The sequence below is a fragment of the Chaetura pelagica genome, unplaced genomic scaffold (genome assembly GCF_000747805.2).
Source record: "Chaetura pelagica isolate M959 unplaced genomic scaffold, ChaPel_1.0 scaffold39, whole genome shotgun sequence".
Lineage (NCBI taxonomy): Eukaryota > Metazoa > Chordata > Aves > Apodiformes > Apodidae > Chaetura > Chaetura pelagica.
In genome coordinates, this window is record NW_009954614.1 from 361,448 (window position 1) to 379,118 (window position 17,671).

Sequence of the window (17,671 nt, forward strand, 5' to 3'; positions counted from 1 at the left end):
AGCCGGGCTGCCGTCCCGGCTCCCGGGGGCTTCCCGGCTCAGGCCCTGGCTCCCCGCCCACTCGCCCCTCAGTGCAGTGGGAGTCGGGGGTCCTGTAAAAATGAAACAGAAACTGTCAGCTACCATTTAAAATGGTGCTAATTTGAAAGGGCCTCCTGTGGGCCGCTTGGACCGGCTTGGTATCTCAGGGTTTATATTTGAGTAGTCCTTGTGAATTAAATGGACTTTGGATATAATTTGGTTTGGAAAGGAGCTCGGCAGGCTATCTGCGCAAAACCGCGATGTGTATGTGCACAGCGCTCAGTGGATTGTGGCTTTCAGTTCAGCGTGCGGTGAATGGGAGCAGCGGATGGCGGGGTCTCGCTGAGCAGCGGCCGGGGGGGGGAGCCGGTGCCTGCCCGGGCATCGCCCGGGGGAGGATCTGCGGGGCTCTGCTGCCTGGGAGCAAGTCACAGCTGCGCTAAGTGCCTTACGTCACTGGTTTAGCTGCAGTTTAGCAGCCTGGTGAGTCACAACAAGTGTTAATCACTGATGCCTCTAACAGGCTTACCGTTTGTGATAAAAGTTTATGGAGCTTGGTAACAAGTCCCAAAAATTCTCCCCTAAATGTTATTAGGGCATGTCTAACATATGCAGTGTAGCACTGTAGTGTAAATATCTGCTGGCAAAAAAAAGAAACCTGTACCAGGTATGACTGCTTTAACTTTCCACAGCTGAGAAAAGGAATGTGAGAAAAGGCACAGGGCAGGAAGACGAGGGTACGCTTTCCCCCTTGTATTCTTAAATAATAACATTGCCAACAGTTATGAAAAACTGCTAGAAAAAATGGCTGTAATTAAAACATTGCTAGGAACTCTTGTCAAAGAATGTGTATTTAGGCTTTTGGGTTTAAAAGTGAAGCCCTAGAAGTATCTTTTAAGTGCTTGTTTTTTCTCCTTTTCCATATAAAGAGTACCAGCAAGGTATGTTTTTGGACCTTATTCCCTAGAATATATGATAAGGTTCTTGACTGTACTAGGGAGTAATGCGTTTTGGAGCAAGGGTTTGTCAGGTTAATTTGCTACTGAAGAGCCTTAATTTGCTTTCAGAGTTGTATGTGCATTCAAAAAGGAATGGGGCAAAAGGCACAGGAAGTTAGAAGAAAAAAATGTACCTTTTTCTCTGAGGGAATTGCTATACCTGATGTTGGGCTTGTTCAAATATTTAAAAATTACTTCTATTCAAATGCAGTTAATCATTATTTTGTAATCAGTGAGGAAGTGAGACCTAATACTTGTCACTAATGTTTTTTTCTCTTCCTTTTTGTGCCATGATTTGCTGAGGTAATTAAGATCACAATCCAAGTTGTCCAGTGCTGTGTCCTTTTTTTATTAAGAGAAAAAAAAAAAACACCAGCCTTTACCACTTCATGAAGTTCCTCTGGCATTAATGAAATACTTTGTTAATAAACATGTCACAAATATTTCAGCTGTCTGATTGCTGAAATTATTCTGAGTGGAATTCATTCAGGATAGACAAGGGTTATCTCTTTGCAAAGTATGGTCTTTGCTGCAAGAGAACGCACAATCTGTGCACCTTCGAATGTTCTGCTACCACGTAGCTTCAGTCGGTGTCTGAGCAAGAGTAGGGAGTTTGGTATTTACCTGACCTGTGGGTGGATGTTATGGTGTCTGGCTTTGTGTCCTGATGGATCTGTTATAATCAGTTTCTATTTTTAGTGAATGAGTTCCTGGTTTATATGTGTTAATATCAGCAAAGCTTGTTACAATTAGACTTTTAATTTAATAGACAGAGGGTACTTTTTTTTCCTTCAGGGTTCAGTAAATTACACAGCAGGTGCTGAAGAAAGGAAGTACTGTTTTGCTTTGTCACTAAATTATGACAACTGACTAGACTAATGACAAAGTAAAATCTAAGTCTTTTTTTTCAGTTTAGTGGAAGGTAAGGAGGCTTTGCAGTTGTGTTCTTATTTGGGCTGCTCAGAATGATGGCAATATTGGTACCCAGTGAATTGAGGACATTGCATTATATAGAAAGGGATATAAACAGCCAATCTACTTTTGTATCGAGGCCTCTTCGCTGTAATCAGCTTACACTCCCTTTGCTTAGTATACTAAGCAAACCTGTTGTGACAGTGTTTGCATAGTGTCTTACTCATGCTGTTCTTTTAAAAGTTTAAGGACTGCTTAGCCACATGCCCACCTAGTGTGCTAATGCTGCTGAATGTGTAACCATTTTCCAACAGCCATTTTGTTCTCTGATTTTCTGAACAACAGGTGATCCCTGTGGATTTAAGCCAGAATTATGGGGTTGTTTGACAAGCTAGCGGGATGGCTTGGTTTGAAGAAAAAGGAGGTTCACGTTTTGTGCCTTGGCTTGGACAATAGCGGCAAAACAACAATCATAAATAAACTTAAACCATCAAATGTAAGTAGACTACTTAGTTCACTGCCGATGGTTTTACTGCTGAGTTGATGTTTGTTTAAACTGGTGTGATACTAAATGTGACCATGGAAAGTTAAGAGCTTTTTGATTTAGTACAGTGAAACAAAAATATTCATTAGTTTCCAACTAACTGAAACTAAATGTATGCATCCATGTAAGTACTATAAAAACATTTCCCATAAAAGCACTGTTAATATGGCCTTTTTTTATTTTTCTGAGATCACCCAATAAGGAAGGGTTTGTGTGATGTCTGAAATCGGGATCTGAGACAGTTTTCATAAATCACTTAAATAATTGCTACAGGATTGCAGTTACGAGTGATATGACAAACATTTGGGATTAATATAGTTGTATAACAACTTCTACTTATCTCCATTTACCATACTTATATTATAATCTCTTCCTGAGAAATAATAAGTATATAATAAATAATAAAATATGAAATAATGTGAAGATGCACATCTAATGGTGACATCAGCATTTTTAAAGCAGAATAGCTTTCAAAATAAGTAGCATTTATACTTGCGGTTCATTCATCCAGTAAAAAGTGTCTCAGGCCACTAAGAGCACATAGTATTCTGGGCAAAATTTAAAGGATTACTTTGTTTCTAGGTTTGTTTATGGAATAGAGATATATTAATTTCAGTAGGTATTTTCAGAGCCAAAGGCTTATGCATCTTGGATATATGCATCTGCAAAACTGTGATTTATGCTGTTTAGATCATGACACAGCTTTTGTTTTTAAAATTGCATTTAACTTTTCCTGAGGAGTACCACTGGATATTGTTTAAAAATAAAACATGGTGGAGGATGCTACTTTTCTACTCCTGGCAGTTATTCCTTCACTGAAAATTAAATACATTTATTAACAAAGCCTATAAACTGCTTACTGTCTGCTGCCAGTCATTTGGGGTAAATGCCACAGTTTGTACCAGGCAAATCATGTATTTATGTAATTTTTGGCACCTTTATTGTAGCAGGGGTTTTATGTCATGACTTGAATAGTAAAGGATTCCTAACTAGAGTTGAATGCAGACTTCAAGATTTTTCTCAATAATTTGTATTAGAGAAGGTACCAAGGGAACTACACAAGTAGAATAAATATAATTTGTTCATTTTACTGTAAATTGTGTAATGAGAATTTGCTTCTGAACATTTTAATTTAATGTGATGCTTTAGGAGGATAGCTTTGCATGCAACTTGTGTAAGTCCTGTCCTTGTGAGACATGACAAATTCACTCGTATGGCAAAGGTCATTACATCAGAATTGATGAAATTGTTTCATACTAAAGTAAGTTCAATGGACAAATGATGTTGAGCTCTGGATCAACCCAGTCTTCTGAAGAACTGCTGCTTTGCCTTAGGTGCAATGTATTAGGTGTCTGGTAAATGCAAGTGTTGCTCCGTCTGTTTGCAGTTGTGTCTTCAGGGCCTGATAAGAACATTTTATATGAATATTAAAGAAATAACCTACTCTCCACAATTTTTTCCTTGATGACAGAAAATGTTGACTGACTAAACTGTTTAGGATGGTAGATTGCCATTTTCATAATGAAGCTGCAGGTGAACAAGCTAAGCTTGCTTTGGTTGTATGCAAGGAGTCAACAAACTTACAGATAGTGTTTTTAATAAGGGGCTCTAGAAAGTCTGTGAAAGGATTGCATGTCACTTTCTCAGACAGCTCTGTGATCAAAGGGATGTGACCTTTCTCCCTGCTCAATATTGATGCTTCTTAAAGGAGCTATTCTGTTGTACTAAGCTGATTGGTTCCTTGGCTAGCTCAGCAGTAAACCTGGTTATCAGGCAAATACGTTAGTAATGCTTTATGTTTTGGCCATCCCTCTGTTAAATGGTGACTTCTTCCAGTGGTCTAGTAGTTTGAATAGAACTCTGCTTAGGCCATTGTGTAACTTCTGCTGTACAATTCCTAATGTTATATCGACTTCTCCAGCCTGTGGATAGAAGCTGGGAGTATGGCCAGTCTCTTATCTAAGAGGCTTGGGGTATCTTGCAGATTTGTTTAGGTTGACATTGTGATTTCCAAAATGCGCAAATATTGTGAACTTTGACCTCAGTTGTAATCTTCAAGCTGTTCTTTTCCATGATAACCTGTCTCCAGATTATTTCATAGGTAATATCCACACATAGGTGGACACACAGATTAATGTAAAGGGTGGAATCTCACTCTTGAGGCTAAAATGTCTTCAGTGCTCTTGGCCAATTGCATTTGCTTTATGTCCTAGAAAATGCAAAACCTTGATTTTTATTTACTGTGCTTTTCTGGGAACTTTTTTTAATATAAAGTGTCTGGATTTGTAAAATATTTTTTTTATTGCACAGTTTGGGGGAAAAAGAGATCTGTAATCATGTTTCAGATATATTCCAATATTTATATTTTCTAACCTGATTGTAAAGTTTGTTCTTTCTTTCCTTTGAAGGCTCAAACTCAGGACATAGTTCCAACAATAGGATTCAGTATAGAGAAATTCAAGACATCGAGGTAGTAGTTAATTTCATTTTCTCTATTTAGTCGTAGTAAATAATATACAGTAGGACCTAATTATCTCTTTCAGTGAGATGTAACTGGGTATAATATGTGGTGGTATAATGACACAATGTGCAGTTTGCTGAAATGTAGTACCCAGGAATACTAATAATGATCCAGGAGTCACAGCATTAGAATGTATTGTATGTTTTGTGCTGCTATAAAACGATATATGTGTAAAAAAATGTTTTTTGCAATAGTGAGTATAAGCATCTGATTGCAAACTTGAGGAGAGACAATTGCTTAGGTGGTAACCTATATTCCATTAAGCACTCTCACTGGAGGGACTTTGAAGAGATTGCAGTCTAATCTCATTAAATGAAAAATGGTGGCTACAGCATTAGTCATGTAAAGATGACAGGGATAAAAGTCAGGAAAAGGAGGAAGAAATCATTAGTTGCATAAAGTGTAAGATTTAGAAAAGGAATGTTCAGTAACCAAGAGAATTCAAGGAGGTAACATTAAATATCATTATTCTGTAACCTTCAGAGTGTATTTTTAATGGGTGCAGTTAGTCTTCAAGAAGTATGCCCCACTGGATGAGAGATCTGTAAGAAAATTGCTCGTTCCTTGAACTAGTGTGCAGTAGTGATAGGTTTCGTATTTTAATTAGAGGGTCAACAACTGTGTTCTGTCTCAGTAACGCACATAAGACAGGTTGGGGTTGGGCTGTGTGAGAACGTAAATTGATTTATATTGCTTTTCTTTGTTCTGAATCCATAGTAGGAGAGATGACCTGCAAATACACCGTGTAGAATGATTAAAAAGAACCCAAACAAAGTCACAACTCACCCCCACCCCAAAACCTTATGTATCTAATATTACAATCAAACCATTGTTTGGGGGTTGCTAATAACTTTATACATGGCAGAGCAGCTAGTTTATAATCAGGTGATGTATGGATAGAGTGGAAAGGACGTTTGGAGAGCTTCCATTTCCAAACCTTCTCATTTTTGTGGGGCCTCCTCTCAGGGAGCTCTTCAGGGCTACCCAAAACAAGAAGACCTAATACTGAAGTTGTTGTTACCTCTGTAGATTTTTTAGGAGTGGATTAGTATTTTTTGTAATGGAGTAGATTAGTATTTTTTGCAGTGTTCTTTGAGTGAATGTGGTGAATTTAGTATTTGAGTGAAATCTCAAAGATGCAAAGACTATCCTTTATAGCTTGGTCACCTGAGGTAAGCTGTAATTACCAAAATGTGATTTTTTTAAAAATATTTTTTTTTTCCCGAAGGTAGAATTTCTGAATTTTATTTACTAAACATTATACACAATACTTAATACTAACATGATAAAAACAGAGTTTAAGTGAAGCTTATTTTTTATTCAATGTAACTTTATAATCAGTTTTGTTCTTTTATTCAGAGAATAAGCAAACATGTTTTCCATTGTGAAATATTTCTCTTAAGTCTGCAAAAGTACGTCAAATAGTTTGCAAGCAGATAGAGTAAGCATACTTTTTGGGGGAATCTTTCTTAGTTAATTAGGATTCAAGTTGATCTGGCTTTTTTCTTTCACGGTAGCAAGAAAATAGTTTGGGTTTTGTTCTTTGTCTCTGTGACTTATACACTTCTTTGCAGTTTGTCTTTCACAGTGTTTGATATGTCAGGTCAAGGAAAATACAGAAACCTCTGGGAACATTACTACAAGTAAGTCTGTAATTTATTTTAAAGCATGACTGTTCATGTTAGCTATTGTGTATGTTTATGATATGTAGCACTTAGAAATTATTCAGAGAAGACTTACACCTGGTGTTTGACAGAAGGTCATTCTGTTATAAAAAATGAAAAATTTTATATGCTGTTAATAAGCATGCTTTTGGGGCATCTTCTTGACCCAAAGATTAGGGGAGCATACTAGACATGAGATTTAAATGTTGAAATCTGAAAATCAGTACTGTAAGAAAGCACCAAGATGAGTTAGGTTTCCAATTTTTCTGCTCTTCTGTAGGTAAGTGACATAAGACTGTAAATATATTGGCTGATGGCTGAGACTTTTAGAAATTAAGGAAATGAATCTCAGAGAACATGGCACATATAACTGAGACCTTGACTGAGTATTCTTAGACCTTACTGATTAAGCAGGATATTTGCTCTACTTTATAACACTGTGGTATTTTTTTATTGGTAATAGGCAGCAATTTTTGTTTTTCTGGCTTCTAATGAAACTTGAATCTTCATTTAAATGGCCACATTGTTATTCTGATACTCTGATGCTGATGTAAATAAGGTGAACACTAGTAAACCACACAGAAATAGCTTGGAGAAATACAAGAAAGTAATTCTGAAAATTATAATATTGATTAATACTTCATGTGATAGACCATAAAATAGTCTTTAATCGAGGATTAACTTCATCTCCTTTCTGTGTAAAATATGTGTTAGAGATTTGCAAACTTGTGTGTGTAGGTCTTCACTGTGTTAGATGTATGTCTCCCAAATCTTTTGGATTTCGATAACTGGTGCCTTTAGGCTGCTCTCAAAATGCTAGCTGAGTGCTTTTTAAGCAAATAATTTTTCTGACTGCTGTATTTAATGCTGTAACTTCTCCCTTTTATGGCATAAACAGCTTTTTTCACCTTAATAGTAAGGGAGTTTCTTAAGTAATGCTGACAGTGAAATGTGCACTTTTATCTACCTCTGTTCCTGATTCAGTGCAGTATTCAGATATTTAATAGTAACTTCTAAGAATAATACAAATACTAATAATGTGTTGTTCAGTTTATAAAGTTAAACAAGATTTAATTTTGTAATAATTGCCAAATGGCAATCAAATCTGGTCAAGTAAGTGTCTTAAGTAGTTGCTTTGGAGTACTTGAAGCTTGCCCTTTTCTTTAAATCGAAACTATCTTCTAGGATGTCCTAAAAGAGCACTTTTCTTAAATATATGTGAACTCACATTCTGTTCTTATTACTGTTACTATTTTGAGAAATTATTTTTTTGGTAGTAAATATATGCTAGGATTCTGATTCCTCTAGAAAAATATTGTATGTTCATAAAAATTACTCAGGCCTTTTCAGCTAGTGTGCTTTATTTGTTGTTCGTCTGTACTCCAGAAAAAAATGGACCTTCTTCTGCAGTCTCAGGCTGGTCAAGCAATTTCTGGTTTTCAGTAGGTCTGAGACTTGTTTCTTACCAAAATACGAAGGCAGATGGTTCTAGGGGGTAAAGAATGTGTTTGTAACGGTGTCTTAGAGAGATATAAAACAAAGGAGAAGTGAATATTACATTAAAATGTAAATTTAAAATACTTTTAATTCATAATTTTAGTTCATGCGAATTGGTCAGATGTTGCTTTCAAGTAAGTTTCAATAAATGGAACATCAAGTCATAAAATATCAGTAATATGCTGAAATAATGAGTCAAATAGTCACATACAAGTTGTGTTTGGGGGTATATTGCCAGCAACATTTCTTAATTGTTTGTAGTAGTGGCAAGTTTTTACCTGATTTTCAAAACCAAACAAAGATCCTTTTTATGCAGACTTTGTAAAAAGTTAAATTAATCTGCATATGCTTAGTTGTTAAACAGCTGTGGACATACAGCTTTTAATAAAAAGGTAATTGACTTTAATAAACTTGTTTTAGTGTAGGAAATAAAGAATTTCAAAAAACCCCACAAAAAACAGACTTGAGATTTTCATTGTCTGAGTATGCTGTCAGAATAGCAGTTGGTTACATTTTTGGAGTTAATTTTTCAGCCTCATTAGTAAAATCAAGCTTTTTTAGAAGGGTCTGTATAGACTGAACCTGGTATGAGTCATGGAGCTAACAGCCTCATGCCTCAAAAAATTATACAGGTTACCAAATGACTGGATTCAAATGTTAATGATAAATAACAACAACAAAAATTAGAGGGGAAAAAATAGGTTTGTTTGCTGTTTTTTGGTGTTTCTTCTGAAGCCTTTTCTTAATCACCATTTAAGAGAGCATATAATTTGACTCTTTTCTCTTTTTATGTTATGCAGAGAAGGCCAGGCCATTATTTTCGTCATTGATAGCAGTGACAAATTAAGAATGGTTGTGGCCAGAGAAGAACTTGACGTCCTTCTGAATCATCCAGGTGAGGAGGCTTTTTTCCCCTTCCATCTCTGTATTTGTTATGTTGTCTCAAAAAAATCCTGTATATAACACATTCTTCTTTCTGAGTACATTGCAAATATTTTAGCCATTCATGAATACCAGAACAATAACAATCTTCAACAAGTTTGGGGCTTTTATACTTTTCACATTTACAAACTGATTATATTTCATTTAGAGACACTGAATTGGCTTGGTCTCTTGATCAATATAGATCAAAAGTTCTGTTGTTTTGGAGGAGGAATAGACTTTGACCCTTTGGAAGCTGGAAAGCCTCTATGCGATTATGAACACATACAAAAAAAGTGTCTCCATGTCTGGGTTTTTGCATGAAGACAGCTGATGTCTAACTTTTAATTTATTTTTTTCGACTTAATTACATTTTTTAATTATTATGCTTTAGCCAGAAATAGGGAGGAATTATTGTACCAGTCCGTTTCAATAGCTTATAAAAGGTTACATGGGATGGAAGAGGTTATGAGAAGATTCCTGATTGAGGAGTTGTTTTCAGTGTTTTTGTTTGGTTTGTTTTTTTACATGAGGCTACACCTAATTAAATAAGTTCTGAGATTGATCAATTCTTCACTTCTTTGCCCTTCCATATAATCAATATTACTGGAATGATTTTGTAAGCAATATGCAATTTTGACTTTCAGCATGTTAGATTGTTTCTCTGACTAACCAAATTATAAAACTGTGCAGGAAATCTAAAAGTGAAATAATCCTGTAATTTCTTAATATTTTATTTAGCTGGTAGAGCCTTAACTTCTGGGGTTACCATGCTGAAGGGAAGAAAGGAGATGCTGACTTGCATTTCTACCCAAAAAAGCAGCATTTGATAGGGACAATTATGTTACTGTGATTTGCATATTATGCATTAGTTCATCAACAAAGATGATGTTACTGAGCATGTGTGAGCTGATTTGGCCCACTTAATTTCAAGTTCAAGGGTAAGGGCCACTTCAAATGTGGACACTGAAAAGACAGGCTTGCAAAGGTTGAAGCGGAGGATGAGGTGAACCAAAGGCTGCAGGTGGATTACATAGAGGCCAGGGAACTTTGTCCCAAAGCAGGTATTAACCACAGTGGTGAAAGGCAATTCTGTTGGTAAAGTGCAAACCACATAGAACCAAGGGTGAGAACTGAAGATTGCTCACTTACTAGAAGGCAAGAGTGTAAATGTTGGGACTGAGCAAGTGCATACTTGAGTGGAGCTTTTCATTTAAACGTAATAGGTTATTAATGCTGATTTAGCAGGTCAGTGCTCTTCAGTTGTTGAGGTGTTTGTGTCTTCTAGTTCTGAAAGATCGTGGCTGTGGGCAACTAGTGTGTTCCCTAGAACCAGGAAAGGGCAGTTTGGTATTTCTGCATTGGAGCAGCTGAACTGAGATACAACAAGAGTGTTCCTGTTTCATTGTTTTCGATTTAGATAGGCCACATCTAAAAGAATCAAAGACAATAAAAAGTTCTTCTGGCAGTAGTGTTTGATAAAAGTAGCTGTTAAATGAATCAATATAGAACTGTTTTACTGTATCAATATTTTTATTTGCTATTACTGCTCTTCTTCCTGCACACCAGTCTTTGTCCCCATCTATACTTTTGCATCTGTGAACCTCCTAGAGTGGTTTAAATTTAGATGTTTCTTTTAAGGTTTGAATGTCTGCAGGGTAACAACCTTGAGTCAATTCTTGTCTCTGAAAATGTTAGTAACCCTTCGGTGAAACAGTTGCCTCTTTTTGCCGGACTTTGCCTGAGGTTGCCAGATGAAAAGGGATGTGTACAGTGAAGTATTAATGGGGTTAGAAGTTGTATTAGCTGGCACTGTTTTGTGAGTCAGAACTATGAATTATTTTTTTCTTACATAAGTGGACAGTGCACTTTAGCATTGACAGTTTGTTGGTTTTTTTGGTCCGTCATGTCTCCACACCACACTGTCAGTGCTATGTGCAATGAACTTTTATTTTACTATTTTTAAAATAGTCTGTATGGCAATTTTCATCAGGGGACAGGGGTTAAAGTTCTTTTCCTATTGAGAACTGATTGATATGCTCAAGTCTAGATCTCTTAATCCTATAATTCATCCTTTGTTAAAGTAATGTGAAAAAATCTTCATTAGTCTTAGTGCTAGTAATATTTTGGCAGTTTTACATCTGGCAGGTTGAAGAGAATATACTTTGTTTCTTTCTAATGACTCTCTGGGTTTTTTTGTGGTAATCAGCGAGGCTTATTTATGCTTTTGAATGTGTAACTATGCCAGAAATGGCCACTGTACTTGGTTTGGTCTGTAGTTCTCAATGCTACCTGGGAAGAGCTTCTGGAAAAGAAGTCCTCCTTCAAGTGAATGTAGGATAAGTGATGTCCAAACGTGCATTTTTTTCCTATTTTATTAAGTTTATTATTATTTGCTCTCCAGGATGCTGAAGGATAATTCAGACTGCCTTTATACAACTACTGTTTTGAGGTTATGAATGAACACATGCAATTTTCCATCCATTTTACACATCCAGTCCTCACCAAGCACAGACATGTAGTATTTCTAGGCAGTTTGTTTGATATGCTGTTCTTCAGCTTTACCAGCAATTTGTGCCTGCAGCTTTAAATGTACATATAAGGTAGGAGGACAAGGGGGTGGAAGATCCCAAAGAGTGCCAGAAAGTTTGTTAGCATTCTTAAAATGTGCATTAGAGGCCATGTGACCCAACAATGTTCATCTAGGTAGGATACAACCTTTAGAGAATTGCAGTCACAGGTGAGCAAAATATCTTCTTGTATTGTTTGTAGCTTATTACGTGTAGAGATTAGTGAATGTTTCATAATGTCATGATAGTTCTGTTGCTGCTCATGCCTAGATATTAAGCACCGTCGACTGCCCCTTCTCTTCTTTGCTAACAAAATGGACCTCAGAGATGCAATATCATCTGTGAAAGTGTCTCAGTTACTGTCACTAGAAAACATCAAAGACAAGCCCTGGCATATCTGGTAAATTTTCCTTTTCATTTTCATTTTACTTTGTACATTCATACTTCAGCTCTACCCTTTTATTCATTTTACTTTGTACATTCATACTTCAGCTCTGTCATGCCATTCGATATTATATAACATAAATTAAATCACCCAGATAAAAGGTTGTGCTTCCACATGTGGAAACAGTACTAATATTACAATACTTGCTATGAAAATTGTTTTAAATGCGTGGCGCGTTCTGTATATTTTCATAGTAGAACTATTACCCAAATAATGAAACTGAGGACTTTTAGTGAAATCAGAAAGCGGTGTTCTTATCAGTAGAATAGCTGCTCCTATTTTTTGCTGGGAAATTGAGTGGAATTGTTGTCAGAGTACTGCTGCTTGTTTGTCTTGCAGGTTTCAGAATATCAAGAAAAAAACTTTGGAGTTCTTTTTTTGTGCTCTGAGGGGGTTTAATAAACTGCTGTTAAAGGTCCTTTAGTAAAATGTTGTCATGTTAATTCAAATGACACTATTCTTTGTACTGTGTAATGGTTGAGAGGATTTTTAGTTGAAGGAGCTAGTGTCTTTTCTTTCTGAAATATGTGAGCTTTCATATAAATAGAAGCATTTTATGCCAGTGTTGACAAGGAAAAAACATCTTTTGTCAGAAGTGTTTTACAGGAATTAGAGTTTTGTCTTTAATGAAGTATTTATATACTAGAAATAAAACTGAAATCAGCAACTAAGGGCTGTTGAAAACTACAGTTTTCATTTTGAGTCTTTTAGTATTAAATTTGATTACCTGGACTTTGTTTTGGGATCACTGCTTTTTGTCTCAGAAAATACACGGATGAATTCCCAAGCTCCTTGGAAGATAATTTTATAGCTAACCACATTAACAGTCCAGATTCACAGGTGTACTAGTTTTAATAAACTGAAGGATGGGGGCCCTTTTACTAGTTGTAACCCTGTGATTCAAAAGCTAGGTTTACACTGTTCTCAGTGTAGTTCAACGTATGTTAACAGACCCTGCAAGGGTTGCTGTTACAATGAAGTGTACGTACATTATACTTTCTTCCTCTAGTACTCCAGCATTCTCACTATGTATAGAAACTGCATGGGAGAATGGCTGGACTCAATGATCTTAAAGGGCTTTTCAACCTAAATGATTCTTTGATCCATTGCTGCTGCAGCATAGTCTGAGGATGGACTTATCTAAGTGGAGGTGCTGCAGAACAATCTGACTGTCTTGTGGGGGAGATCTTCTAGAATCCCTCATGTTCTAGGGAAGTTCCTCTGACTGGAAACTGGAATTAAAAATAGATCACATCTTGAAATTGTGCTTCTGTATTGAGAAGATAATGTAGAATGTATCATTTGAGAAGCAGACATCTCCATGTGAAGAAAACTTGAATAAACTGTTCTTGGTTCTACTTTCCAGTTCTTGTAATTTAAGTATAGTGATGACTCCACTAAAACTGGAATTTTTCTCTGTTTTTTAATTTGATTTGTTTCTTTCAGTGCCAGTGATGCTCTTAAAGGAGAAGGCTTACAAGAGGGTGTGGATTGGCTGCAAGGTACATCAAATGCAATTCTCTTCCTCTATTTTCATTTTGTTAAACTTTTTCATTTTGTTAGGTTTTTTTCTTTATTATTTCTTTTGTTTTCTTTCTGTCCACTTCTGCTGTCAGATCAAATTACACAGTGAGTACTGATGCTCTGTCTCATTTGCCTTTATCTGCTTAACGTACACAAAAGATCATGTCAGTTCATCTGACAGAAGTGTGTACTTTGAGAGATACTAAGGCATACTCTTGCACTGTAACACTTTCTTGTAAACAATAATAATACCAGCTCCTGCACTGCGGTTTATTATTGTGGTAGTTCAGTTTGTTTCTTAATGTATTCTGTCCCTGTCCCAGGTTTGTGTAACTTAATGTTACATATTAGAAAATTGTGAGTAAGTGTGAATAGAGAATCTGCGAGAGGGTGTCCCTGTACCGCCTGTTCTGTGCGGTGGCAGCCGGTAGATGTCAGCGGTGCTCCAGAGTCCGTGCCGCTAAACGTATCGCCTTTGAAGTGCAGTTAGAGAACATCTAACGTTGTCCCTGATTTCACGTCTCCATTTATCTAGAGATACCAGCGTCTCCTTTGTACTTAGAATCCTTAACGCTAGTTAGAAAGAGATGTCTTACATTACTGTATTATTACAGAATGCAAAATCATTTGGTCGTGTTTTCGGACGAATGGATGCTAGCCAAAAATTGTCTTTACAAAGACACTTGCTGCCCTACAGAAGAACAGTGATGCATCCTCCACCATCTGAAAGTGTTCTGTGCTGAGAAACCAGCATTTTCTTACTGAGTTTCCCTCAGTGCTGTATATTATCATAGAGGCAGATTCCTAATCACGTACTTTTCCCTGATTTCTGGCATAGTTCTGATTTTTCTAATATTTTTCTGTGATTTTCTGGATCTCTGTTTATCTTTGAGAAACCTTCTAAATTTCAATCCAGATTTGAGTTGATGATTTTGTACATACAAGCTACTTAAAATTGTCTCAAATGCTTGTCTAAATATTTTCTGACAAAATATTTAAGTTGTAAATGTAAATTTTTAAGCACAGTAAGTAGGTGCTTCTGCTGTCACTCATTGCTTTTCATAGCTCTTCTCATGGAATTTTCTGAGCTGAAATTTTTCATGGATGGACTTTTATCTAAAAATGTCCTTTAACTCCCTGGCTCAGTGTTCCCAAAAGCTGAGGAGGATTTGGGTTTAAACTGTATTGTTGCCTAAGCACGTGCAGTTTGGCAATTATACTTTTAATGGATGAAGACTTCGATCTTAACAAGAAAAAATGTTTACTACCATTCTGCTCCTCATTCCTAGAACACTGGATGGAAATATTTGTAACAACTCTTAAGTTATAATGGTCACTAAATCAAAGCCTGTCGATATAATAAAATGTAGGGAAGGAAATAACACCTGGTTAATAAATGCACAGTTCTCCCTGTCAACAGCCATGCTTTCCTTAATTATATTTTGCAGAAACGTTATAGATAGTTCACAGATTTGGGGTGGCAGGTGCAGAAAGTTTTTGCCTTTTTTTTTCCCAGCAATAGCTAAATTTGCATATTTCCCTATTTTGGAATTTGGTTACTATTGCAACAATACATCATCAATTAACCTGCCTCACAACAATCTAAACCCAGCTCATTCCCTCTTAGAGGGGGAAATTGTACCAATTTCCAAGTTTTGTATTGGGGATGCAGTACATTTATGCTAACTAAGGAAATGTTTGAAGTTAATTGAGAAGAGGCAATCAGACAGCAGTTTGGAGAAGGGTGGCTCCTGAGAGCAAAGACATTTTCATGTGAATTTTTAAAAACCAAACTTCAGATCCTTTCCTGTAGGGAAGTTAGCTGATGTTCAATTATGTGGAAGCTAAAATGTGTACAAAAAATTGAAATGTGTACTTCATAAAGTAAATTTACAGGCCTTATTCTCATCAATGTTACCTTATAAGCCCCCCAAAAGATCAAAGTTTAATTATGTGGAAGTGTCTTACTGGTTAATTAGCAATATTTGGGAGAAATAAATTGAGCATGGAGAAATTTTCACAAGTCAATGAGAGAGTAACTGGAAGCAACAGCATTGTCCCCCATTCCTGTAACTACACCAAAATACCTATTGGTGCAGTTCTGCAACCTGGATAATACTGGGTTATATTTTCTAAAAGCAAAATACAGCAAGAATTAATCTTGTGTTAAGAGTAGCTGTTTCTTTTTGTTAACAGATCAGATCCAAGCAATGAAGACATGAGAGAGAAATAAAAGATGGACTGCGTTCTTTTATGAACTTTGTCAATAGGTGTACAAGTTCTGTGAAAAAGAATGATTTAAAGAAAACAAAGTTCAGCTAAAATGTACTGTGTTGACTTGTTTCCTTTTAGTATCTCTTCCAGGAAAATTGAAGGTAGACAACATAGCACCTCAGGTATGCACATTGAATTAAATGGAATTGTGATTGGGGAGCATATTTTTTAAAAAGATTTGTGTTAACAATAAACATCTGCATTCATTAGAGTTTTAGGAGATAATTAGCCATCAGGAAATACCCCTCTGTTTTTTGGGGGGACACCTTTTGACCAAATGGGAATATTTTCTTTTCCTGAGAAAGAATAATCAGCACTTGGATGGTTGGACTTGCTGATCTTTAAGGTCTTTTCCAACCAAGGTAATTCTGTTATTCTGTGATTAATGAAATACAGCTGCATGAGATTCCTACTAATTTAGGTGCCCATTTTTAGGTATTTCTGCAATTATTTTTTTTTTGAAGTTTTATGACAGGTTACTAAAACCATCTACAACAGGCTTCTAAAGGAATATTTTTATTTAAAATACAAGGATTGAAATACTCAGTGTATATGTTACAGATGATTACAGATGTTTTTAAGGAGCTGCTTTTACCGCAATGTTATTGTCTTTGTGATATGCAATGGTTCTATTTGCATTTCTGTCAATAAAACTTAAAATATATAACATTAAATGGTTTGATTTTTATATGTTCATAGTCTTTACATTTTAGAGATTTTTTTTTGTTTTCTATTAGTTTCATTTGGAATTTGTTCATTTTTCAATGGAAATAGCATTGTATACTGTAATGAAATAGTATTTTTTGCCAAGCTTTTTAATTGCATGTATTTGTTATACTTTCTAATAAACTAGACTATTCTTCCAGATATTTAAGGATCATATGGTTGAAAGTTATATTTTGAAAGCACAGCTAAGGGCACGTTTTACTAGTTTACTAGATTATTAATATGAAAGGTGTCTTATACTTCTGCTGTATATAAAAGCTCTTTTACTTTCTAAACTAATTTATAATAGATTTTTCTGACTTCAAAGATGTACCATAGATAACAAATCAATCCAATGCTAAGAACTTAATTTTTGTGATGCCACCTCTTCCCCTGTGATCCCTCCTCCCTAGTCCAAGAAACAAGCAGGCTGGCACTGGGAATGCTGAAGACTGTATTTAACTCAGTTATTAGCTGATTCCTGTGGGAGATGTAATATGTAGGTCTTCCAAAAACTTCACGCCCCCCCTTATTAGTGTATAAAATACAGAAGTGTTACATAAGCCTGCCTTCTAGGGCTCACTTAATAGAGGGACCTGCCTGAAATGGTAGCACAGTTTCATGTACTTTCAGTTATTATTAAACAATTCAATTCCCCTCCTTTGCTAGAGGGAAAAAAGTCTTACTGTGAAAAAATCTTTCTTACATAATGCTGTAATGCTGACAGTTCAATTTGTCATGAAACTACTTATCTTTCATGTCTTTCTGTGACACCTTTGGCTTTCTGTCAACTCTGAGTCTAAATATCTATACAAAACCAAATACAAAGGAGGAAAAAATCATATATCATGTTTTCCTAACTCCTAATTGTAGGGCAGATAATTTTCTGGTTTACTTTGCGTGGGATAATATGGTAGCAATAAGTATTTTGCAATTATCTTTGTTCACTAACATGGCTTATTTAAATGAAATATTTAATTTTAAGTTAGAATTAATCAAATTTTAGTGAAGGAAATTTCAGTTCTTACATAAAAATCATCTGCATTTCTGACTTTCTTGAATAGTCTGAACCTTC

The 17,671-nt window shown here is 35.9% G+C and overlaps 1 protein-coding gene across 1 annotated transcript; it reads left to right on the forward strand.

Annotated features, from left to right (window-relative positions):
• The first annotated feature begins 2,276 nt into the window (after positions 1 to 2,276).
• ARL6 (ADP-ribosylation factor-like 6) lies at positions 2,277 to 16,056 on the forward strand. The gene is made up of 7 exons (XM_010005473.1): positions 2,277 to 2,427; positions 4,884 to 4,945; positions 6,571 to 6,639; positions 8,958 to 9,052; positions 11,919 to 12,048; positions 13,540 to 13,595; positions 15,814 to 16,056. The coding sequence occupies exons 1-7, from the start codon at positions 2,305 to 2,307 to the stop codon at positions 15,837 to 15,839; spliced, it is 561 nt and encodes a 186-aa protein (XP_010003775.1). The 5' UTR covers positions 2,277 to 2,304; the 3' UTR covers positions 15,840 to 16,056.
• Positions 16,057 to 17,671: the final 1,615 nt, after the last annotated feature.